The sequence below is a fragment of the Lactuca virosa genome, chromosome 5 (assembly GCF_052849685.1).
Source record: "Lactuca virosa cultivar CGN04683 chromosome 5, Lactuca_virosa_CGN04683_v6, whole genome shotgun sequence".
NCBI lineage: Eukaryota > Viridiplantae > Streptophyta > Magnoliopsida > Asterales > Asteraceae > Lactuca > Lactuca virosa.
In genome coordinates this window covers 97,621,973-97,648,840 of record NC_136430.1, presented here as the reverse complement: position 1 = coordinate 97,648,840, position 26,868 = coordinate 97,621,973, and the positions used below count along the sequence as shown (strand labels likewise).

Sequence of the window (26,868 nt, the reverse complement as noted above, 5' to 3'; positions counted from 1 at the left end):
GGAACTTTTAACTAAAAAGATTGCTAGAATAACATACCTTGTTGATGATTTGATTCCTTGAAAACCTTGAGAGCCTAGCACCCCAAGTGTGATGCCTCAAATGTTTCACACAACACCAAATGCTCTTGGAATGACTTTGAGAATGTATAACACTTGTATAAATCGGCTTGCCCTCTCTTCTTCTTAGTGTAGCCGATTTTGGTGAGTAACATGTTCTTTATATAGTTTGTCACATCTAGGGTTACACCATGTAAACCCTAATGTGACATGACTCTTCATTTCCATGTCCCATGGGTTTGTAACTCCCATGAAGCATCCATGGAGCATCTTAAGGGTTTTACCCAACTTGATAATCCATGGAGCCTTTTAGCCCACTATACAAGTTATGGATGATTTACACAATCAACCCATATATTTAATTAGTTATCTTTTGATCACTTAATTAATTCCAAATTAATCTTTGATCAAAACTAATTAAATAATACTATTAATATATTAGAACTTAAAATATATTAATAAACCACAAGTGTTATTTCTCTCATTTAGTCTATCCAAATGCATGATGCCATGCAACCCAAATGGACCATGCCGGGTCGGGTCAAGTACATACCAGATATAGTTATGGACTTAGACACCTTATCCAACACTCTAGTCCTACAATTTTGCAATTCACAAGATCATAAGATTCAAATTTAACTAAGGAAGATAGTCATACCAACTTAATCAAATTCAGTAATAAGTAGAGAAAATAGTTATCAAAAGTACTTGAGGTTCTTTAATAAGCAAAATCATCAAATAACCTAATAGCTAAATCCAATCCATAAATTCAACCATAATTAAACAATCAATCCTAGGCTAAACGAAAGTCATGGATATTCAACTACTTCACGACATTGAGGTGAGTTACCTTCCAGTAGAAGTGGGTTAAAGGCACCAATGCCGACCCACTAGTAAGAGCTATAGTAAAGATGATTGTCTTTGTGATAATTATATGGTATGTCACTATCTGTTATGTTTTATGTGCTAGTATGCTATGATGTTATGTGATAGTGGTAGGACGGGTAGGTTTGTTGGATTAGGTGTCTAAGCCCATAACTATTTTTGGTATGTACTTGATTTGATTATGAGCATGGTCCTTTTGGGTTGCCTTCACTCATGCAACTTGATAGGATGACAAGAGGAGAGAGAGTAGAATTTATTATGTGAATAATAAATTCGTACTCAAAATGGTTTTATTAATATATTCCAAGATTAATATATTATTTGGAAATCATATTATTTAATTAGTATTGATCAGAAATTAGCTTGGAATTAATTTAGTGGTCAAAATATACTGATTAAATAATTGGGTGACTGTTATGCAAATCATTGATAGTTGCATAAATGGCATGATTGACTCCATAGAGTGGAGTGGACGAAATTTATGGGGAAGCCCATAACATTTCAAATGTCCATGGGCTGCTTGTTGCCTAAGTTAGGTATTAGGGCTTCCACCTGAAAACCCTAGCAGCCCACACAACTATATAAAGACCCCTTTGCTAGTGGAATTTGCCCCTATGATTTTCTAGGAAGCCCTGGCCGAATTCACCTCTCTCCTAAGTCATCTTCTTGCATTGAGTGTTTGTGACTCCATTAGAGGTGCAACACTTGGCATATTGGTCTTTCAGAAGTCAAGATCAAGAAGGATTAAACTTGTTATTGCTACATAACAAGAGAGGTAAAGATTCTAACCCTAATCATATGTGATTTTCGAAATATGTATGCTAGTTATAGGGTTATTGCTTTTGTATTCATAGTTGTATGTTCATATTAGAAAAACCTAGATCCAAAGCAATTAGGGTTGCATGTACACCATAGGAATGGTGTTATGCCCATAAGCCAACAGTGGTATCAGAGCCTAGGTCGTTTTGCTATTGAATAGATGCAAAAGTGAACTGCCAAAAGATCAAGAAATCGAAAATCTGTCAGTCCTGACAGGTTGACTCGACGAGTCCATGTATGGACTCGACGAGTTGCATGAACTCGACGAGTTGAGTGTTCTGGTGCTGGATTTTCGATTTTCTGGCCAGATTTTGATTAGGATTATTACAAAAAGTCGTTTTTCTTGCCTAAATTCGATTTTTTATGATTGGTATGGATATCTTTATCAAAAATTGGTGGATTTGGTTAAATATGGATAATATAAGATTATTTTGATTCAAATATTTAACCTAGTAATTTTGAAAAAGTTTTAAATTACACCCTTTAGGTTTTATAGTTTAAATTTGAAATTAAAAGTTTTAGGTTTTTGAAATTTAAATCGTTAAACCCTAATATTTTGAAAAGTTTCAAATTTTGTACTCAAGTTTTGGAATTTAGAATTTAATTAAAAGGTATTAATTTTGAAATATTAAATTCTAAAACTCTAGTGTTTTGAAAAGTTCAAATTACACCCTTATGGATCTTATTAAATTAATTAAATGTTTAATTAAAAGATAATCGATAAATCCATAATTGTATAGTTTAAGCCACTTAGTATTTTAAATGTATAAAATACACCCTTATACTATATAAAATTAAAAGTTTAATATATTATATGTATAAGTAAAAGGTCAGTCTTACCGTTAGTAGGCCTCATTCACGAAGCTGGTTTATAAGGGGTGTTTAAAGAAGCGGCCTGTAAAATGACCACCATTGGGTATCCACTCTTACCCACCAGACACTTGACTAGTGGAGGGTCGTTAGCCGAACGGGTAGGATAGGATACAACCTTCCATTATAAGTATAATGAAATACGAAGTAACTAAACACTTTTATAAATTCTCAAATCTTAGTTACTTTAGGAAAAATGTGAATTTGGTGCTAATCCATGAACTTGCACATTGCACCTTGTTTGTCGTTAGTGGAGTGTGTGTGGTTAACCGGCACACTAATATGGGACTAATGAAGGATGGCAATGGGTAGCTCGTAGATTATCATAGATCAGTGGAGCGTGTGTGGTTAACCGACACATTGATTAGGTGATATACGTCTTCGAGAGTACCAAGCTAATTTGCATGGTTATTCACACCCTGTTCATGATCCTCGGTATCCCAGTCACAAACTTAAAGGGCATAATCAAGATTAAACATGTCATTGAAAAGTTCAATGAATCTCAAAAGATCTAGGAATTTCAATTCATTTAAAACCTAATTTTTCTTTTTCGTTTTTCATGGTGGAAATTGGTAAATCGTCATTTACCTACCTTCAAATATTTTGCAACTGGATTACGGCATCCCTCTTCCGAGTTGTAGAATATTGTGTTGGATCCTAGCCTTGATATTTCATTTGGGTGTTATATTAAGGACTTAAATCAACTAACTTGAATTTCTCCCTGTTCATGATCCTCGGTATCCCAGTCACAAACTTGAAGGGCATAATCAAGATTAAACATGTCATTGAAAAGTTCAATGAATCTCAAAAGATCTAGGAATTTCAATTCATTTAAAACCTAATTTTTCTTTTTCGTTTTTCATGGTGGAAATTGGTAAATCATCATTTACCTACCTTCAAATATTTTGCAACTGGATTACGGCATCCCTCTTCCGAGTTGTAGAATATTGTGTTGGATCCTAGCCTTGATATTTCATTTGGGTGTTATATTAAGGACTTAAATCAACTAACTTGAATTTCTCCCTGTTCATGATCCTCGGTATCCCAGTCACAAACTTGAAGGGCATAATCAAGATTAAACATGTCATTGAAAAGTTCAATGAATCTCAAAAGATCTAGGAATTTCAATTCATTTAAAACCTAATTTTTCTTTTTCGTTTTTCATGGTGGAAATTGGTAAATCATCATTTACCTACCTTCAAATATTTTGCAACTGGATTACGGCATCCCTCTTCCGAGTTGTAGAATATTGTGTTGGATCCTAGCCTTGATATTTCATTTGGGTGTTATATTAAGGACTTAAATCAACTAACTTGAATTTCTCCCTTTTGTAGATGTCAAATTCTAACAACCATGGTCTTCTCGAATCCTTGGAAAAAAGATTTCCACATGAAGATGATGTTCCACGATTGGATCATGGAAATGGAAATCATTCTTCACTTCCTCCACCTCCTCCAATAGTTCTCCCTGACCCAGATGTTCGAAGAATTGAAAAGTTCAAGGTCACTCAAGCACTATTGGCAAGCAAACACGAAAAATGGAAAGTCTATATGTGCTCACGTCTTGAAGATGAAGTTACATATTGACAGGTTGGGAATGTTGGGTGTCGATGTCTCAAGGAAACTGGTTGTTGACTTGGTTGTTCAATCACTTCCTGACTCATATAGTGAGTTCATTAAAGATTACTATATGATGGACCATGACGTGACCCTCGTTGATCTTACCTATTTGCTTATTGTTGTTGAATCAACAATGATTTGGCGCACTGGTAAATCAAATTTGACTGGTAGATCAACCTCCCAAACTTCCATGGATGTTGACGATGGCAACATTGGAAGTCCAGAAAGGTCTTCTCTTCCTAATGGAAATGGATTGGCCATTGTCAAATCGTTTGACCGGATGCTAAAGAGAAAGACTGAATCTGAGATTGTCCCATGTGCTATTCCAAAGGAGTCTGTTTGCTTCTACTGTCAAGAGAAGGGGCAGTGGTTGCGAAGCTGCCGTATCTACCTGAGGGATCGCAAGGATGGGAGAGTCAAGATGTATGACTCCACTTCAGGTAAAATCCACTATCTAACTCTATTAAGTTCCTATTTGTAGATTCTTAATACATAATGTGATAAGATTGCATTTTTATGTTTTGTAGGATCGAAGAAAACAAAGGAAGCTTAAAGAAAAAGTATGCTGAGTCTGATCGCGAAGAGATGGATTTCGACCGCATGGTTCGATGATCGGATTTTTGAGCTGCTGCATAGGAGTTATGATAAATTGCTTAGGAATATTGAATAACATAGTTTTCATTTGTAATTGCGTCGTAAGGACAAGTTTTTCGCATTTTTATAAATAAAATAAATTTTGATTTTTTTTGTCTTATTTATATATATCCTTGCAATGACTTTTGTGAAAATTGATGTTTGTATGTTTCTATTGTTAGCAATATTGAAAATGGATGTGATTCTTAGTTATGTTATTTGTGGTAGTGTCGAAAATTTACCAAATAAGGAATGATTCTCATCACCCAAGTTTCAATTGGACAAAAACTTGGAATCATGCAACTGGTATTGTATGATGAATGAGAACCTTCGTATTTGGGAAATTAAGACTAATTCCTTGTTCACATAAGTATGTGAGTCAAGTGAAGGACTAGGGGATCTAGTACGCATTGTTGTGCACTAGGTCAAGTCCACCACAAAGAACGATAAGAATATTCGTCATGATTTGCTAAAAGTTTAGTAAATATGGTTATGCTTACAAGATTAAGTGTAACTCTAAATCGTTGAAAAAGGTTTCTATGTAAAGCAGAACGAATAGGAAAAATCAACTAGGAATAAAGATAAAAGTTTCTCCAATCTGAAAAGAAGGGAGAGTACTTATGTATCGTGTTTTATGATTAACTTAGTGATTATGAAACCGTGTCACAATTGATCCTCTAAGGACACCTTAGTACACTAGTATGGCTAAGAAGAGGAATCGGGAATTGTTGAAATGTTTAAATCAAAAGGTGAATCATACTTCGTTCCAAATCAAGCCTTAGAGTCGTACTCCAAGATTGTGACTTGAGTGACATCATCTTAAGAAGGTTTATAACACTCATCAAATGTGGAGTAGAAAAAATGTTTCTTACTCTTGCACATTTGAAATTGGTAAGTTGTGATGTCTTGGATAAGACAAAGACCAACTAAGGCCAACTGTGTGAAGTGTTTGTCTTGATAAGAACCCGCACTAACTCTTGAATATTTGTTTGTCAAGGAATGTTTCTTGACAAGAGGATCTTATATGTTAAGAGGTCAGTGGGGGTCTTAAAGATCTTGAAAAAGATTTCAAGAACTTATCAAAAGTTAACCTTTTGTTTATTACTAACACACGACTTGAGGTTTATAACCTATCGTGTTGACATATTCTTGTTTCTGTGGCATTCCAGTTGAGTTGACTATGCATGTGAGTTCTATGAGTTCTTATTTAAATGCATAAAGGCAAAAGCACCTTAATCAATGAAAGTTCATTGATCTGTATGGGTGAGCTGCTTAACTACTTGGAAGACATGGTAGGCCCTTGTGCTGCCAGATGGCAAGAAATAAATATTTAACAAGTTCAGTCCATATGAGTTTGGATTTGTCACAAACCTTGTAATAATGGTTATGACAAATTTACATGGATAGGAACGCATACACTATAAAATCTAAGTGATAAGGTTTCTCTCCATTTCATGAAAATGATTGTGAGGAAACGCTTTCACTAGGGAGATTTTAAGGAGATAGCGATTGTGTAAATTGCATTCTCAAAATTTGATTATGATTATGGCATCCCTCTTCATAGTTCGAATTGTGAGATTTGACAATTAGTCTGAACATTTGGGACTTATTGATATAAGTTCTGAAATAGTTTAGACACACATATGAGCTTTCTAATAAAAGGTGTATGAGCTTAGATAAAGTCTTATCGAAGCATCACATATCAAAATTATGAACTTTGGTAAGAAAGTCAATAAGTATTGATTTCTAGAAGTCCAGCTGTTTTCTGAGTACATGTCAAAGCTAGTGGGAGCATAAGTGTTATGTTGGTAAGGATATAATTATCATGTTAGTGGGAGCATGATTATTATGTTAAGTATTGCGAGTTAGCAATATTAATTATAGAAAACAAAAGTTTCAATTTGAAAAGTTACAAAGGTTGAAAAGTTGTTTTGCTATGATTAAGGGAGAGAAATTTATACTTCATTTTCAAATCTAAAAGCTTAGATCGAGAAATTTTAATCAAATTTAGTCGAAGGACATATATGAATGTTATGTTGAAAAGATTCAACATAAGGGAATTCTATATATAGCAATATTATAGCAAGAAACTGGTAAAGTATCATGTCTTTATGTAAGACATTATGAATCGTATCCCATACGCTTCGAGTATAGGATCAATTACATATGCAGTAATATTCGACCGTTTTGTCTATTCCAAATGTCTAGGGCATTAAGAGGGAATAAGGAACCAGAACTGGATATGACTAAAATAAGTTAAACAACTGTCAAGGAGGTCTAAGGTTCGCCAAAGATTGGTCACTTGTGGGCAGTTGGAAGTATAATGCTGGATGAACCATATCGACATTATTATGAATAGATAGGATTCTATTTAGAATGAGTTGTCATATGGCAAATATGGAAATGTTTCCATAATGGGAGTTGGATATTAAGAATCTATGTAGATTAGAAACTTTTATGCAATAAGGATGTTCAAAGGAATGTATTTTGAATTTGAGACTTCACATCTATGGAGTTGTCTTGTGACAATCTCTAAAAGAGCACTTTGTAATATAATTGCCAAAGTCTTGGTGACTTTGGTGTTATGTCATTACAAAAGGATCATTGCGTAAAATGTTAGAATCTAACATATTCTAATAGTGGCAAGAATTTGGTATTCTTACACTTGTGATAAGGATTGGAAATTGTGAAATGAGCATCATTGGAAATGTGTTCAATTGATCTATTTCACAAAGTAAGGACCGTAGGCAAACATAATGTGCATGCTTGGAGCATGGGATAACTATTGTTATAATTCAAGTAATAAGTTGATTAACCAAAACATTATACAATGAATAATGTGTAATCAATATGGTGATTAAATAATAAGTGTTTTATTTATACTCAAAGTGTTGAGGCCATATTGGATTCAATTATTATTGTGTTTCACTTCGTATGTTTTGACTTCCCGAATAATAAGATTATTCAAACATCCACAATCAATCATACTTTGGAAGTAGGTAATGAGGTAAGACTGTCATGAATCCGACTGTAGATTGTCTAAAGTGTTTAGACATAGCAAAAGTCTGATGCAGTGTTCATGAGGGCTTCTGAAATAAGATTTGAGTATTAGATTAAACCCACGCTCACGTGAATCACTTCATGGACTTTATCACGGGTGATTGTGAGATGATAATATCTTATATTCTTGAAACGGAGAGATATGAGTTGTTGTTTACAAGTCGGTTGCACATTGATAATGCGTAAACGCATCAGTAACTTGATGTTATAAAACCTATTGTTGTGTGTGATTTGATGAGTAAATAGTGCAAGCATATGAGTCGGCGTTTATCCGTTCCTTTTACCCAAAGTGGGATAAAAGCGATATTTATGGGCCCCTCGATTATTTAGTGATGACACCTAAAGCGCTTGGCCAAGCGTGGACTAGGTTGATGTGTTCAACTGAAGTCTATTGTCAGCTATCTTAAATCGGAAATCGGGAAACAGCACATAGACAGAGAGAATGATTATAATCCATGTATCATGTCTATAAGATATCTTGAGAATGGAGGAATATATGATCCCTTATCTAAAGGACGCGTTGCTGATAAGATCAGAGTTCGACAACGACTTTTGAAAGCTACGATTGCTAATCAGATTCTGAAGTCGTATGCAATAATAGTTATTAAACTTATCCAAGTAGGAGACTGTTGGATTAGGTGTCTAAGCCCATAACTATTTTTGGTATGTACTTGATTTGATTATGAGCATGGTTCTTTTGGGTTGCCTTCACTCATGCAACTTGATAGGATGACAAGAGGAGAGAGAGAGAGAGTACAATTTATTATGTGAATAATAAATTCGTACTCAAAATGGTTTTATTAATATATTACAAGATTAATATATTATTTGGAAATCATATTATTTAATTAGTATTGATCAGAAATTAGTTTGGAATTAATTTAGTGGTCAAAAGAGACTGATTAAATAATTGGGGGACTGTTATGCAAATCATTGATAGTTGCATAAATGGGCTGATTGACTCCATAGAGTGGAGTGGACGAAATTTATGGGGAAGCCCATAACATTTCGTCCATGGGCTCTAAGGAAGGAGTTCATGGGCTGCTTGTTGCCTAAGTTAGGTATTAGGGTTTCCACTTGAAAACCCTAGCATCCCACATAGCTATATAAAGACCCCTTTGCTAGTGGAATTCGCTCCTATGAGTTTCTAGGAAGCCCTGGCCGATTTCACCTCTCTCCTAAGTCATCTTCTTGCATTGAGTGTTTGTGACTCCATTAGAGGTGCACACTTGGGGCACTAGGCTTTCAGAAGTCAAGATCAAGAAGGATTAAACTTGTTATTGCTACATAACAAGAGAGGTAAAGATTCTAACCCTAATCATATGTGATTTTCGAAATATGTATGCTAGTTATAAGGTTATTGCTTTGGTATTCATAGTTGTATGTTCATATTAGAAAAACCTAGATCCAAAGCAATTAGGGTTGCATGTACACCATAAGAATGATGTTATGCCCATAACCCGACAAGGTTAGACCCTAATACCGGTCGATAGGGCCGAAGGGGTATGCCAGCACCCGAATAAGCTAGACAGTATATGACTTATATGTTTACGCACTAGGATTCTATGTGGTAGAATTCGGGGGTGAAATAGTCCCCGGTACCGATCGAAAGGACCGAAAGGGTAGGCCAACACCCTGATATGCTAGGCGAGGTACCGGTCGAAAGGACCGAAGGGGTAGGCCAGCACCCTGATATGCTAGGCGAGGTACCGGTCGACAGGACCGAAGGGGTAGGCCAACACCCTGATGTGCTAGGCAGTTACCGGTTGAAAGAGACCGAAGGGGTAGTCCAGTACCTGGATATGTTAGACATTATGCTTATTGTATGGTATGTGATATGATGGGGGAACTCACTAAACTGTGTGCTTACGGTTTTCAGTTTTTGTTTCAGGTCCTTCTTCTTCGAAGGGAAAGGAGCCGACACGGTAGCAATGCATCACACCCACGATTTTCCGCATATAAGATTCTTGAGATTTGTACTCTGACATTATTACTATCTTATGACATGCTTTTGAGATATATGATATATGGTTTTTATGAAACAAGATAACTTGATGTTTTCTATAATGTGTTTTATGAATTAAAAATGAAATTTTTGGTCTTGAATTTTGGGATGTTACATTTTACCTATAAAAATAATAATGACATACTGAAAATAGAAACAGGCTTCTTTGACTCTTAAAGCCGCCATCGATACCGCGTTTACCAACAACAACTTGAGTATGACTCAAGTGAGATTTTATGAATGATACTTTGATTTGCAAGTGAGAATGTTAAAACTGAAAATGTAATTATTCGTTTTTTCTTATTGAAATTGTGGGTTATTATTATTATTATTATTATTGTATATTACGTAATTTTATTTTTTGGATACCCTTTACATTGACCCTGGATCCGCCACTGATTCGAGAGATTGTAATGCAATTAATATGTAACCAAAAAATGTTTAATTACGACCTAAAATGAAGTACAAACAAAAAACCACATATTAGATAAAATATAGTGTAACTCTGATTTAAAAGAAATAAGTTATAACATTTGAAAGGATTTCACAAGTTACACGATATAACAGAAAAATAAAAAATATTTAGTAAATTTTGTCTTATATTTCCGATCCAAAAACCAAAACATGTAAAAAAAGTTGGGAATGTGTAAAACGATAACCGGTCCAAGAACATAAACCGGTACCAAATGTCGGTCCTGGATATATGTTAGTTAAATTTTTTTGTTAGCTTTTAAATTAGCGGGACCTATTTTTAAAAAAAAATATTATATATTATATTATATAAAATATATAAAAAAAAAAGGTGAAATTTTTTTTTCTTTAGGTGATCCAAAAGAAAGAAATTGTTATTGGAACAATACTTATAAACTGGGCCGAATTTTGTAATTTATTCTTTTCCGCCTCAGCTTTGGGCTAAATTATGTGAAATCGACTTAAGACATACCATTACCAGCTTCTCGTTTATAAACTTGTCCGGCAGCCAAAAACTTGAACTCCGATAATGGCGGGGGCTATAACAGACGATTATCAGAACCTATCTATGTTCTTCAAATCGGGGATTTACCGATTACAAGGTTCAAACGCCGTATTCATGGACCCAGTTCGCGTCCTTAACCTCTCATACAGTCATTTTAGGGTTTCTCCATCTTCTTACTACTCTCGTTTCTTCGAACCGATTCCCTCCGGCGAAGAGCATTCTAGGGTTTCCAAAAATCAAAGAAAACGGAAACGTAAACAGAAAAAACCTCTTGCGCTTAATGAAAGAGAACAAGCTGCTGAAGAACGCCATCAGGTAAACTTCTAAGTTTATTTAGATAATTAGCATAACAAAACTCACATATCATTGTATCGATTCATACGTCAATTTGGGCGCTTTATTATTCCAGAAGGCGAAACCTTTCTTGATGAAGGCGCACGAACTTTTGCTCGGAGCTAATGATCTTCTGCTAAATTTGGGGAAATTGAGAAGTGATGATGATTCTCCAACATCTGATTGTGAACAGTCGATGGTAGCAAGTGATGAACATTCGTTTGTTGAGCTTGGGAGTGTATGGCAAGCTCCATTGTTTGAAATTTCTCTGTATCCTCATAAGGATTACAAGCCAACACAAGGTACTTGTTATAATTTTCATCACTAATTTACAAAAGTTTTTTCTACTTACTGTAACGAGGAAGATGATGACTAATTTGCACATCACCTCAGATGAAAAAAGAAATACTCCGGCATTTGGGAGCTTGATTGCTAATATGGCAAACAGTGACATGGAAGCTGATTTTCTAAATCGCCAATACATTATACCCAAACAGAGTTCCTTCTACATGGTGCGCTTCCATTTCTTACTTTATTGTACTTGATTTATCGAATTTCTTGAATACTTCAAGTTAATAAGTTTGATTTACAATCTCTATATTTTTGCTTGATTCCCATGTGGAAGTCTGATCTGAAGCAGATTCATGGCCTAATCCCTGGTAAATGCAATAAATAGCAATGTACTTTCGATTATTTTTTTTTTATTATAAATATTTAATATTTTGCTTATTATTGAACATAGAAATTTGAATCTTTATTGCAGTTAAACGAGATTGTGGATACAATCTTATTGTTGTCGATCCACCTTGGGAAAATAGCAGTGCCTACCAAAAATTGAAGTAACGTTTCATAATTCATATTCATATTTTTTTATAAAGCATTCATATTCTTTTAAGAACATTCTCATTGATTTTAATTTTTAGGTACCCAACGTTGCCCAATCGATACTTTTTGTCTCTTCCTATTGAAAAACTTGCTCATAAAGATGGAGCCTTGGTAGCTTTGTGGGTAACAAATAAGGAGAAATTACGAGTATTTATTGAAAAAGATTTATTCCCTAAATGGGGGGTGAAGTATTTGGCAACTCATTATTGGTTAAAGGTAATTTTTTCTTTGATTATTATTATGGGATGAATAATAAAATAGTACATGACTATTACAGGTGAAAGCAGATGGTTCTTTAATTGGTGAATTGGATCTTTTTCATCATAGGCCATATGAATGTCTTGTCCTTGGTTACTGTTATCCAGAGGTGAAGAATCTCAATATATTTTATTTACCATTCTTGTATTAAATAAATAAAAAAATCATTACATTTTAGTCCCTTTTTTAAACTTTTGTGTGATATTTACAGGTTGAGGATTCGGATTATTTTTCAAAACTAAAATCCATTCCAGATGGTCAAGTGCTCATCAGTATCCCGGGAGATTACTCCAGGAAACCCCCGGTTGGAGGTATTTTATTATTTTATATAATCATTTATTTTGAATTCAAAATAAATTATGATTAATAAATAAATCCTTTTTATCCCTATCCAACGGTTGTTATTTAGAGATGCTACGCGAGTACGTACCTGGATCACACAACGCTCATTGCCTCGAACTCTTTGCTAGAGAAATGGTATCCGGATGGACATCTTGGGGAAACGAACCGCTTCGATTTCAAGATTCCAGATACTTTTCCAGTACAGACATAGCCACTACTGGACAAACTTTTTAGGGTTATTTTCAATGATGAGGATGTGAAAAAACATTCACGAGTCTCGTATCCTGTTTCATCTTTTTGGGTAAGATAAAAAGTTATAGTTTTTAACCCATTCATTACTTCACGTCATTTTTAGATTCCAATACACCAAACACAGTCGAATCTGTCTCTTGGACAAAAACTTGAAGTTTTAGTTTTTGTCCTATTCTCATCAATGAGAGTAGAATCTAACAAATGAAATTGCAATACAAATGAAATTGCAATGAATGAAGAGGAAAAATTAAAACAATTGAACATGAAAATTTAATGTTCACTTGTTTTAGCATTATTGTTGTGGGAAGTTGGTAAAATCTTTAACTATACATTTAATGAACATGAAAATTTAAAACACATGATATTTTCTTATGGAATTATTGTTCATTTTGCCTTTTTTCTTTTTCTTTTTTGTTTTTTATGATGTGCATAAATCAAGTTGCTATAAAATAATTCATCAAGAAAAAAATGAAATTGCAATGAAGAGGTGAAGCTTTCAAAGAGAGACACAATCATTCTTTTCATAAAAACCAAAACTAATTAATAATTAAATCTAATTTGCTATAATTTTTCTGCAGGGAAACCGCCGGAAGCTTGGTTTTCATGATATTCAATTCTGCCGGTATGCTATATACTCCGCCAGAGCCACCAGCGGCGCCACCCCCTTGTATGATTCAAACCCTTCAAGCTGCTGTTTAGCTTCCGCCAACAACTCCTCCGAGAACTGCCGTGATTTCTCAAGTCCCATTAGTTTCGGGTAAGTCATCTTGTCTACGAGTAAATCTTTTCCGGCGGTTTTCCCCAATTCCTCCGACGACTTGGTGACGTCTAATATGTCGTCAACCACCTGAAACAGTAATCCAATGCATCTTGCGAACTTTCTCAGTTTTTCTACTTGGGTGTCGCTTCCTCCACCTAATATTGCTCCCAATACGACGGCTGCTTCCAATAGCGCCGCCGTCTTGTGGATATGGATGAACTCAAGCTGGTCCAGTCCGACGTCCTTTGCACCTGTTGAAGCTATGTCCACCACTTGACCCGCGACCAACCCTTCAGTCCCAATCGACTTCGCCAGTTCTCCGACGGCGGCCAAAACGCGTTCAGGAGACGCGCCGACGGTGGCGCTTGCGATGTGTTGGAAAGCGAAGGCGAGGAGAGAGTCGCCGGCGAGGACCGCCACGTCTTCGCCGTAAACCTTGTGGTTTGTTGGTTTCCCCCGGCGAAAATCGTCGTTATCCATGCAAGGAAGGTCGTCGTGAATCAACGACATGGTGTGTATCATTTCAACAGCGCAGGCGGCGGGCATGGCGGTGGATTCGTCACCTCCGACGAGCTCGCAAGCGGCGATGCAGAGAATGGGCCTCACACGCTTCCCACCGGCGAGGAGAGAGTAACGCATAGCTTCATGGATTGTGGGTGGCGTTTTAATGGAAATGGATTCATCAAGCGCTCTGTTAACCCGAACAGCTTTCTCCCCCATGTACGCCTTGAAATTGAAGCAATCCGATGAGATTTCACCCAAAGTTTCCTGTTCTTCTCTGGTAATCACAGCAGAAACAGAGAAACTCGAAGAAGAAGAAGAAGAAACTCTGGATCTTGGATGAATTTTGAAATTGGGTTTACTGCATTTCATCGGCGTTTTGCAGATCAATCCGACGAATGACGATGACGAAGATCCGTTGAACATGGAACATGTTTGAACCCATGAATCGATGAAATTCAGAGATCTCATGTTTATCCAGAAATAGAAGAAGGAGAAGGAGATGAACTGTGTGCTTTTTGAAATGAGTCAAGTTGTTAGTGAAAATGGGTCCCTGAACATTCTAACAACAAATCAACATCTGCCAACCTAATCTCTTTGAGGTCATGGGGGATGAAGGGTGCAATCTGTAAATTCCACAGAAAAAAAGGATACCTCATCACATTCACACCAAAGATAAATGCCAAAATAAAATGCATATATTTTAATTAATTATTAAAAATCGATTTTTGGGGTAAATTTTATTCCATTTAAATATGTACTTTTTTTGATAAAAAAGGAATTATAAGTTTGATTAAACTTGATTAAAGTTAATTTTTGGGTATAAGAATGATTCCATATAAGAGGATTGTGTACGTTTTTTATTGCTTACTAAAATTAAAATATTTCTTTTTGGTTCTTGTGATTGAGGTTAAAAGTGGAAAGAAAATCATTTATTTAAATTGCTTTAGATTTTTATTTTTTGTTAACATTTGATTTTGTTTTATTTTATGATAAGGATGAAAAGTAATCTTTGAATGTGAGTGGAAAGTATAGAAGCACTAGTAGTACCATGTTCACCATTCGCTTTTATGGTAAACGAGAGTACACAGCACCACCTAATTCTTCTATATATAGTGAGAAGTGAGGACATTGCATTAATAATATGTGGATCATTGTGGATCGTTAGATTGTGTTGAAATCAATCGTAGCCGTTTACACTTTGATGTATCGATTTACACATCATTGTAGATGAAAATGTGAACTTTGCAACTTTTAGTTTGACTTTAGAAGCTTGTATTAAACAACTGCAAGTACATTTAACAATACATATTCTTTGTATAAAAGTCTAAGATTTAGGTTTAGAAAATTTATGTGGCAAATGTGTTGGTTATAGTTGTGCAATAAAAACATGAGTTCAATGTAGTTATACAAAACTAAAATAGGTCACTGATCATATTTAATATTTAATATTTATAGCAACCTACTTTCATAAATGACGACATACTTTTATATAAGGGTGTCATAAAAAACCAAAACCGAATAACCAAACCGAACCAAATGATGTTTGGTTCATTTGGTTCGGGTTATTTGGTTTTCGGTTAATTTGCTTTGGTTAACCGAATAATGATACCTTATTCGGTTTGGTTTTTGGTTAAATTATGATTGTTTTGGTTAAACTGAAAAAACCGAATATATATATAACCAAAACCGAATAACCAAACCGAACCAAATGATGTTTGGTTCATTTGGTTCGGGTTATTTGGTTTTCGGTTAATTTGCTTTGGTTAACCGAATAATGATACCTTATTCGGTTTGGTTTTTGGTTAAATTATGATTGTTTTGGTTAAACTGAAAAAACCAAATATATATATATATATATATATATATATATATATATATATATATATATATATTAGTTACTAAGATTTCCATGACATTTTTAGTTATTAACGATTATAAAGTTATAATTGTTTTATATTTTGTATTAAAAAGCAAAAAAAAATTAACCAAATAACCTTTAATCGTTTCTTTCATTTTCATATACGATTAAAATTATATTAACCTATCTCTACAACTTAAATATAATACTTTATATATTAATGTAGTTTCATGTTTGGTAATAGTTTAGTAAGTTTTTTTTTTCTTTTAGTTTAATATTTATTTTTACGTGCTGAATTTTATCCGGTTTAACCGTTAAACCGAACCGCATAAACCATAACCGAATAAACCGAAACCGATTAAACCGAACCTTATTTGATTTGGTTATGGTTAGATTTAAAATGTAAAAAAACCGATAAAACCGAACCGTTTTAACCGAAAAACCAAACCGAATAACACCTCTACTTTTATATATGTAAGATTCTACATATATTCGCTGAATATCATTTTATTATTGAATAATAGTCATGAAGTTAAATTTGTATGCAAATAGATACATTTTATCCGACAGAATAGAACAGAATGGTAAAATGATTATTTTTATCATTTTGTACAGTTAGTCAGATATATAATCAAACAACATGATTTCAGTTAGAGATAGATGCAGTCAGAGCTTCTGATCAGTCTGACTCAATCTACATCTATGAAACAACCCCTAACTTAGTAAGTTATGATACCAAACCTAAATAACATCAAACCACCTAAAAAGAAAACTAGAAATCTTTATTCTTAAAAAGGGAAAGCCACCAAACACGTGATTAATACAACCTTAAGCTCTTAGCTCTCTCTTTCTCTTTAAAAATTGCCATCGATCACTAACGTACGTTAGTTGTATAGTTTTAAAAAAAATAGAAATCAAATATCATCATTCCTTTTGTTCCTATTTATCTTCATACTTATTTGATCATGGTAGAATCAAGATAGGAGTTTAAAAGAGAAAATTAGTGGATTTCACATGTCGTTATTTTATACGAGTAAGAAGATGAGTGGGAACAAAAGATAGGGAATATTTAATTATTAATTTTTTTTTGGTAAGAATAAGGCCTAATGAGCAGGGGTGGACCTAACGGTGGCACCGACAACTCTAACTTTTCCGGCCGCAGTGGAAAATTTTTCGAAAATTTTATTTTTTCTACTACCGTGCAACCCTAACTCTCCCGTACAACCCCTACTGTAAAATCGTGCGTCCGCTCCTACTAATGAGCACAATTTTTCATGCAAGAGTTAGTTAGTTTGAAATGCACAAACAACAGTTATGTGATTACTTGAAGTATCAGTGATCAATATTGATAAATTTATGTAAAAGGACGTTGTAAATGCTTGGAAGACAGTGAAATATTTGAAATAATGAATTATCTATCCCATATAAGTCAAAATGGGATATTGTGCAACTACGGGCATATTAGCGTTGATAGTTTGTGCCTTTTAGACTTTTAGTAGTGAATCAAGGAATAAGATATTGGGATTGGTTACACTTGGAAACATGTATGGCGAGAATTTTTTTTTGGAAACGGCAAATCTCCTATCCTAATAAATAAGAGCTTTCTTGCCACGTGGCAATTTCTAAGCCCCTAACAATCGATTTTTCCCGCTTTACTCTGTAAATGAAATACCAACACTGCCCTTGTCCTTAGCCCTTATCCTTACGTTACGATTACGATTACGATAAACTCCATTTTACCTCTGATACTTCTCCGATGTTTCTTCTTCTCAGGTATACTAGGGCTTATGTTGAATTGCGATTACTCCCTCATCAATGGTGAAGAGGATGCCCATATGCCCTCCGGCGCCACAATTTCTGTTCGTGTAAACATCGATATTCTTTGCGCAACTTTACTCATCTAGGTTAAGCTGTTACTCCCACATCTTGATTCGGCCAGACACACCAACGACAACGTTCTACCTCCGGCCACATGGTTCGATTTCTGATTTCAACTTCAATTTTTGACTTTGCATGTTGTTGGATATTTTGGGACCACTAATAAATGTATATAAATAATGTTATCATTAATTTTATATTATTATGGAAATTATATAAAATTGTTGATGGACCGATTTTATTAATAAATAAAGATATACACTTACCATGTTTATCTTGTGGGTTGAGTTCCCGGTTTGACTCAAGATCTCCTAAATCCCTAATATCTCTCACATTCGGTTATATCTCCATCTATATAAATACGTGATGAGAAGCAGATTTACAATATACGAAAATACATACAAGAAAATCGGTTTAGGGTTTGCTGTGGGATTTAGAGAGTGTTCTTGAGATCAACCGGAAAACTCTTCCTAGTCTCTAGATCAGAAAATCTCAATGGAACAAGGTATGTAATCATTCTTTCATGTTTAAGTTTTCTTTTAATCAGATTCGAGATTAAAGATCCAAGATTATGTTTCCGTTTTTATGTTTTTGGGTATTAAAATAACCAACAATTGGTATCAGAGCCAACTCGAATCTTTTATCAGAAACTTGGATTGGTTTTAGTTCTTTTGATTTTCGAACTAAAACATACCTTTAAGATATATGTTATTTTACTCTTCTCGATCCTGCCGACATTTTCTTTCTTAAAATCAGACGGCATGATATGATGATTTGTATGTATTTCTTTGTGTGTATATATCATGAACATTAGTGATTTAGCAATCATGGGATATAGCTTGACGTATTTTATGTTTTGGTTTTGGCAATATTAGCATGAAAGCTTTTCTTTTACTGTGTGTTCTCATAATATGATATATTATTATCACAATAAAATATAATAACACATGGTTTGGAAACAAATAAACTATAGTTTACTTAAGATTATTCATGTGTTGTATTTGTAATTATGATATTGGCAAAAGTTACGAAATCAGTAATTTTAGTACCATTAAATTTATGTGTGGAAAAGACTTTTATCATATTCGTTTTATCTCTTAAACAAATCTCTTGCTGTTTTGTAAAGATTGATTTTTTTTTTCTTTTTATTATTATGTGTTAAAAGCCTGGAAGAGATTTGAGAATTGATATATATATATATATATATATATATATATATATATATATATATATATATTAAGTAGCTATATCTCATGCACTTAAACCCCATTTTTGGCGTTTTATGAGGCTTATTGGAGTAATTTCTCTATATGGTATTTTTTTTCTTAAAAATAACATTTGAAGAGATAAAATAATTTGTCTAAAGAGTTTTGGGGTGTTTAAAGAAATGGCTGGACCTGATCAATTTCTATCAGGTGATAGATTACTTTGGTAATAATATGTGAAAATTAATATACATTAAAATATATGGTTTCATAAAAGGAAACCATATATTTTTATGGAATACTTGAACCTTTTGGCTTATGAACATCATTTTTTTGTTAGTGATTGCAATAATATTGTTATCAAAGTAACCTCTATTATTTTAATCAATTTTGGTTATACGATATTGCTTATGTGAATTGTGTTCCATTTAAAGGTATACCTTATACACAATATCACACTTTGACAAATATTTCAGGTTATCAATAAACTAAAATTATGACATGTTTATTTATTTTCAGAGTAAATTGATTGACACAATATATCGCCAAAGTGATCTCTTTTGTGAAAATTAATTTACAAAGAACTTAAATTTTATGGTTTGTGTTTATTAATGCGGATATTAATCGACCCAAAGGTAAATTAATATTTGGCTGGATAAACACGTGTTTGATGATAAATATGCGACAATTTTTAGGTTACATGTCATTAATAAGTCAATCTAAAGAGGGGCTTATTAATTGACATGATATATTGTCAATTCTTATTATAAAAATTTATAGTTTATGTGTTTATTAATGCGGGTATTAGCCTACCCAAAGGTAGACTGATATTTGGCCGAATAAACATATATGTGGTGATAAACATGTGACGATTTTTTGGGTCCATGTGATTAATAAGTCAATCCAAATAGGCGCTTGTTAATTGACATGATTTATTGTCAATGTGTATCTCTAAAACAAGGATATCTCTTGCAAGTTAGTATTACTGTCCAAAGACTTGATATTAATGTTGTGTTGATAACTTGTAAAGATGTCATAAATTGAATTTATTGATTACGGTTTATGAATTAATGAGCATAAAAATAGATTTGCTCATGTTTGAATTATGTTATTATATCTGCTAACATTGAATACATTTATGATTCATGTAATCAATGAGATTAACTTTAAGGAATGGAATGAGGGCATCATGTTAGTTCTCAATCGCATGGATATTGACCTTGCATTTTGGATAGAGCAACATTCTTTGAGGGTGTTGAGTTTGGGGGAGAAACAAGGTTAAAACATTGTCCTTAAGAAGGAATCAATCTTGATTCCTATTATTGCTTTCGATAGTATGCAGATTATGAATTAGTGATCGACAATGTTATTCAATCTCCTATTCTGAATACACAAACTCAACAACCTCAACTTTGGATATCCTATGCGTGGTACCACATTTTTCATCAATTTATTATCTCTTTTGGTTTTGAGGTAAATACAGTAGATGGTTTTGTGTACCACAGATTAAGTGGGAGTAAATTTGTCTTTTTGGTTTTGGGCAAATATCTACGCAACCCAAGTTTGGATCATAAGAAAGCAACCAAATGGATTTCGAGATATCTATATATATAAAAAAGGCTATATGCTCAACTATAGGAAATCAGATATTTTGGAGATCATTTTTTTTTATTAAGAATCTGATTTATTAGATGCCAAAATGGTTTCCGATCCATATCGGGATACTTTTACATTTTAGCATGATGAGCCATTTCATGGAATAGACTTCGGTAGCTTCTTCCATAATGGCAACATAATTTGTAGCATGGAATATGGTTGCAGAAATTTATCACGAGGCTACACATTATTGGTATTGAAAGACCACTAAAGTTGTGATAATAAGTCAGCAATGTTATATTCCAACAACAGAAGTTCGATTAAGTCAAATCATATTGACATCAAGTTTTCTTCTGTTAACACAATAATGCAAAATGGAAATATATATATAGCACATATGAACAAACTTCATGAAAGCGGATCCGCTCATAAAGGGATTACCTCCCTAGGTCTTTCATGAGCATACTACACACGTTGGTGTGATATTTAGTTTTAGTGGGAGTTTTATGGTGCTATATGTTTTGTTTAAGAACAATTATGTTTTCTGTACAGAATTAAGAATTTGGTTAACTCCATTATTAGTAGCACTTATTTGAAGTTTGATCTCACTTCAATCTAAAGAGGAACTCGTTTGAAATCTATTTAGATTTTAAAACCACACATCATGTTTAATCTATGTCGTTAGTTATATATGTATATGTGACCATTGATGGGTTTAGCTGCGTAAATTGTAACGAAGACCGCTTTGATCCTATACTTGTATGATTAGTGGATAAGATTGCTTAAGGGTACCAATACTATGATAACATTCATTAAAGCGCTTATACATTTATATATACATTCATGCATTCGTGGTCCAGTGGGAGATTGTTGGATATTTTGGGACCACTAATAAATGTATATAAATAATGTTATCATTAATTTTATATTATTATGGAAATTATATAAAATTGTTGATGGACCGATTTTATTAATAAATAAAGATATACACTTACCATGTTTATCTTGTGGGTTGAGTTCCCGGTTTGACTCAAGATCTCCTAAATCCCTAATATCTCTCACATTCGGTTATATCTCCATCTATATAAATACGTGATGAGAAGCAGATTTACAATATACGAAAATACATACAAGAAAATCGGTTTAGGGTTTGCTGTGGGATTTAAAGAGTGTTCTTGAGATCAATCGGAAAACTCTTCCTAGTCTCTAGATCAGAAAATCTCAATGGAACAAGGTATGCAATCATTCTTTCATGTTTAAGTTTTCTTTTAATCAGATTCGAGATTAAAGATCCAAAATTATGCTTCTGCGTTTATGTTTTTGGGTATTAAAATAACCACCACATGTTCGATTTGTGAAACATCCTTCTGATCCCCAACAAGATAATCAAATCCCCAAATATCACTAAAACTAGGGTTTCGCGGTTCTGAATTAGATTTCAATGGGTTCTATTGTGAAATCAGAGGAGGAATGGCGTGCAGTTCTCTCCCCTGAACAGTTCCGCATCCTTCGCAACAAAGGAACTGAGTAAGTATACTACTTATCCATTGCATTCTTTCTATATTCGATGATTAGATTCCTAAACCGTAATAATGCTTTATCAATTTCTATATGAGAACTGATCATTTAAAGTTTTGCACTTAAATTTAACAAGAATTTGGTTGCGTTTTGGTAACATGTCTACACTCTACAGTTGACTTAACATTATTGCACTCTTAGCAAACGATTTTGATTGTATTTTTCGGCTGTGATTGGGAGAGCCCATCAACTTGACTCCAAATTCTAATTTGGGGCTTCTCTACTTCATAGACTCTACAATCTCCATAACCTTAGTTGCAATGCAACATATAATTTTGTATAATTTTTCCAATTGAATTTCTGAGAATTGATGGATTTGACTCCAAAATTCAATCTAGGGCTTCTCCATTGTTTATATTGATCAGCAGATTTGGAAATTAGAGATGTATTTACATCTTGGGAAAGAAAGACAAAATGTAAAAAGCATTATAATTTTCAAAATAACCGTAAAATAAAATTAGATATGTATCCACAACTTCGTGTTATGCAGAATACCAAGGTCTGTAATTTTATAAATATGTTATGAAACTTGTGTATGTGGGCCTGTTTGTTTTATATTTCCCATTAAGTGGTTCTTAACCTTAAACTTAAGTTAGTGATTACATTATATAACAAACATATCACAATTCATAACCCTAACATGTATAAATCTATCATGAAAGCCGTTAATCAGAAGTTTTGGTGAAGCTGTGATCTCATGTTTTGTTTTGTGTTGGGCTGTAGGAAGCTCCTGCCATTGTGAAATCTTACTATGACCAAAGAATTGTTGGTTGCCCTAGTGCAGAAGGGGGTGAGTCTTATTTTTTCTGTAGTTTTGGAGACTGTAGTGGTATCATTATCATATAATATCTCATTTTATGTAATTTTTCTATTAAAGAGGATGAGCATGATGTTGTTTGGTTTTGGCTAAAGAAAGGAGAAACAAATGAATGCCCAGTCTGCTCACAATATTTCAAGGTGAGTGCAAATTATTTCTTTATAAAAACCATGTGACATTTTATTAAATTGTTGCATATTTAATTATTCATACATTATAAATGTTTTTAGCAGTTGGAAGTAGTGGGCGCAGGAGGACTTCCAGATGGACTCTGACGAGGATGAACATCATCATCACTGATTGAATTTTCCACCTTTAAAAAATATGCCGGAATAAAAATCTGGTGAGATTACTGCAGCATCAGGATTTAACAGGTCCTGTCTTTTGTTTTGTTATGCTTGTTTCATATAATTTACTTTTCAATGTGTGGGTTTTTGGTCGAATCAGAGCGTGCATACGATTTGATTTTTCTTTGTGGATTTTGGGGCATGATTTCTTCATTGGAATTGTGAATGCCATTGCTTGAATGCATTGAAATAATTAATGGCTTAAAGATTTGGCTCTTAGAGATTCATCGATTTGTTTTGGGAGTATATATCTAATCTTTGGTTCATTTTTGTGTCGTGTCGATCTGTCTGCTTAAATAACTTCTTACTTGAACCTTTGTGTCAAGTTTATATTGGGTTAACGGGTTTAGACTTTGTAAGCCCAAAACTCAACTCAAAATTAGCTTGCAATGTTTTTACAACGACCCCAACTAGATGAAATAATTTAAATCTTTTTACTTTAAGATATTTAAAATAGTTTTATAAATATGTTATGAAACTTGTGTATGTGGACCCTGCTTGTTTTATATTTCCCATTAAGTGGTGCTTAAAAATATTAAATTATAAATCCATTGACTTTAATTTGTGTGTTTAGATTGTTGAACCAATCACAGCACATTATGTGTTTGCTTTAGGGGTTGCAAGGTTTCTATGTTGTGCACATTGGATTCTTCAGGTATATTAATTAATATCAATATATTATTATTTTTAAACTTCTCATGACACATAATACAATAACTGGGAACATTTCTGCATTGGTAAATGCATTATGCACCCAAAAAGAGTTTTCTGTGTGTTTATTTTCATGGAAGATGTGTTTTTTGTAACTTTAATAGATGCTTGGTATAATGGAATAAGAGGAAGGGATGGAATGGTTTATTCTACTAGAGTGAAAAAAAAGTCTTTTGTTTTTTCTGATGGAATAGAATTAAACATTCTTGAATGAAAAAATAGCTCTTTGTTTTGCCATCCACCTTTATTTATTTATTTTTTGATTTTGAATTTTGTTTATAAACAAAACAAACAGGCAGAAGTTGATAATATTATGATACTGAGTGAGGGGTAGTTGTTGTAAAGATGTGGAACTTTATAAAGAATAATACGGTGTCCTTAAATGAAGTACCCCTGGAAGCAGATGATGTTGTTCAGAATGTTCAAAAGGTATATTATATTCCCATATTAACTTTTATTTATATTTAATTATTCCAATTTACAACTTATGTTTTTTTAATTTAGGACGTGATATCAAAAACGGATGAGAGTTTTACTCCCTCAACAGTTGATAAATCATCTGTAACCAGTCCAATGAAAATATCAAGTGATTTGAAGCGCAACCTCCATGACATTTATGACGTTGATTGTGGAGGTGATTTGAGTTTAACAAAATCTAAAAGAAAATCAATAGGAGAGGGAAATCCACTTTTAGTTCCAAAAGTGGAAAAGTGAGTTGTTTTTGGTTTTAACAAACAAATAATATTTTTTGATATTGGTTTGGTTTTAAAAAAATGTTTGGTTATTTGGTACAATGATTGTTGGAAATGTAGGTTGTTATTGGACAAATTTTAAGACAATGGTTCATTTTAATTTCGATATTTTTTTGGGTTTTTTTGTAGTTACTTAAATGCTTTTGATTATGAAAATTAATAGTCATTTTTGTAATTGATTAGCCGGTTGTAGAATAATATATCTACAAATAATATAACAATAATTTCAGAAATATCATTTTTTTATACATATAAAAAATTTTGTAATTTTTCTGAAACCACAAGCAAAAACTTAAAAGGTCGATCGAAATTGTACATAAATGAATTTGAAATTTGATTAGATTTAGCTTTATCCATTTTATATTATCAATATTTTTTAAACAATAAAGAGCCAATTGCATCATATACAAAACAAACTTTATAAATAATACAATATAAGTTTTCTAACTATATTATATATTATATAATTAAATTTTAAATTCTATTTAACATTAACACCCGTAGGTTCCACGGGTTTTTACCTAGTATATATATAAACGTAAAGGCTTAGCAAGTAGCAAGTTCGAAGAGCAAAGATACAATAACAAATTACAAAATAAGATGATTAAAAGGGGAAACACTCCAATCAACCCACCTACCACAACATTATGAACTCCTATATTTGTACCAAATATATGTCTGTGAGATAACATTATCAGCAATCTTAGAAGGAGATGTGCATAGATTTTTAAATACTTTATCATTTCTTGCTAACCACGTGTACCAAAGTAGAGAAAAGAAAATCAATTTGAGAATCAACATTTTCCGAGTGCAGTTACCCCAAGCATCCGCAAAATTTAAGAATTCAGAGGTTGATGAAAATTGTTTACTTGGAATTCCACACCATTTAAACACCCAATTCCGAGCTTCTTGCGCCATTTTACACCTGATTAAGCTTTGTTGGTCGTTGCATATAAAAAGGATCGAAATATTATACTGAAACAAAAATTAAGCTTTGTTGGTCGTTGCATATAAAAAGGAACGAAATATTATGGGGGTGTTTGGGATGCATTTTAGAATAATTTTTGGCTTTTAATTTTTCCACAGTGTCAAAAAAAAAAAACCAAAAGGTGTTTGGATAATTCAAAAGTTCTTTTGAAAATGACTTTTGACATAGAAGAAAATGAGGGGTTTTAAAAGTCACAAAAATGTGACTTTTTGTGACTTTTTGTTATTTTACATGTAAAAATTAAACCAAAAGTCATTTTTACTAATCCAAACACATTTTAAAGAACTTCTTTTGCAAAAAATCATTTTACAAAAAGTCTTTCTACAAAAAGGACTTTTGATGTTCAAAAGTAATCTCAAACACCCGTATATATTTGGTTCAAGCATTTTATGAACAACTAATGTGGATAACAAGTTAACACATAAGCATTATAATACATTTTTGTTTGGAGTTTGTCACAAACCCAAAGATGCTCTTAGACTACAAGTATGAGTAACATTCCTAGCACACTCTCACATCAATTAGTTATGTTGTCATGTTATTTTTTTTGTTGTTACATCGCTAGTATTTTTTTCTTAGAATTCATAAGGAGTGGTAGCAATCCTACCACATTTGAATTTTTTTCAAACATAAATAAGTATATTTTTTATAAAACACAAACATTTAATAGTAAATAAAAAAAGTTCGCAATACATTAAAACTTAAAATACGACAATATAAATTAAAACATTAGTTGATACCTAAAAGTTAAAACACGACTCGGCTTAAAACATAATTTAAAACTAGATTTAATACGTAAGTCCTACTACTTATCCCAATTATTTTGTCTTGCGATTTTCGCACTTGCATTGTTAAAAATCCGACGATCCTTTTCGGACAA

General features: G+C 33.2%; 2 protein-coding genes and 1 long non-coding RNA gene across 4 annotated transcripts; 2 read left to right on the top strand and 1 right to left on the bottom strand.

Moving 5' to 3' along the window:
• The first annotated feature begins 10,867 nt into the window (after positions 1–10,867).
• LOC145115069 (Methyltransferase MT-A70 family protein) lies at positions 10,868–15,492 on the top strand. Of its 2 annotated transcripts, XM_079051236.1 has the most exons (11): positions 10,868–11,239; positions 11,334–11,559; positions 11,651–11,769; positions 11,883–11,916; positions 12,021–12,096; positions 12,181–12,358; positions 12,420–12,509; positions 12,612–12,711; positions 12,810–13,043; positions 13,573–13,751; positions 13,881–15,492. In XM_079051236.1, the coding sequence occupies exons 1-9, from the start codon at positions 10,949–10,951 to the stop codon at positions 12,974–12,976; spliced, it is 1,281 nt and encodes a 426-aa protein (XP_078907362.1). In that variant the 5' UTR covers positions 10,868–10,948; the 3' UTR covers positions 12,977–13,043; positions 13,573–13,751; positions 13,881–15,492. The 2 variants fall into 2 exon arrangements, with proteins under 2 accessions (XP_078907362.1, XP_078907361.1); XM_079051235.1 differs by having other exon boundaries at positions 13,573–15,492.
• On the bottom strand, positions 13,448–14,726 carry LOC145115070 (geranylgeranyl pyrophosphate synthase, chloroplastic-like). Its single transcript, XM_079051237.1, has one exon. It carries the CDS (start codon positions 14,724–14,726, stop codon positions 13,605–13,607), a length of 1,122 nt encoding a protein of 373 aa, XP_078907363.1. The 3' UTR covers positions 13,448–13,604.
• Positions 15,493–23,111: 7,619 nt separating the features above from the next.
• Positions 23,112–23,584, top strand: LOC145112471 (uncharacterized). Its single transcript, XR_013710532.1, has 3 exons — positions 23,112–23,163; positions 23,251–23,330; positions 23,424–23,584. It is a non-coding gene; the product is annotated as an uncharacterized LOC145112471 (long non-coding RNA).
• Positions 23,585–26,868: the final 3,284 nt, after the last annotated feature.

Bases quoted from the DNA above. Each gene is read 5' to 3' on its own strand.
- LOC145115069 (XM_079051236.1), top strand. From the start codon at position 10,949: ATGGCGGGGGCTATAACAGACGATTATCAGAACCTATCTATGTTCTTC. The intron at 11,770-11,882 runs GTGCGCTTCCAT...CCCATGTGGAAG, and splicing joins AACAGAGTTCCTTCTACATG to TCTGATCTGAAGCAGATTCA. The intron at 12,712-12,809 runs GTATTTTATTAT...GTTGTTATTTAG, and splicing joins CAGGAAACCCCCGGTTGGAG to AGATGCTACGCGAGTACGTA.
- LOC145115070 (XM_079051237.1), bottom strand. From the start codon at position 14,726: ATGAGATCTCTGAATTTCATCGATTCATGGGTTCAAACATGTTCCATG.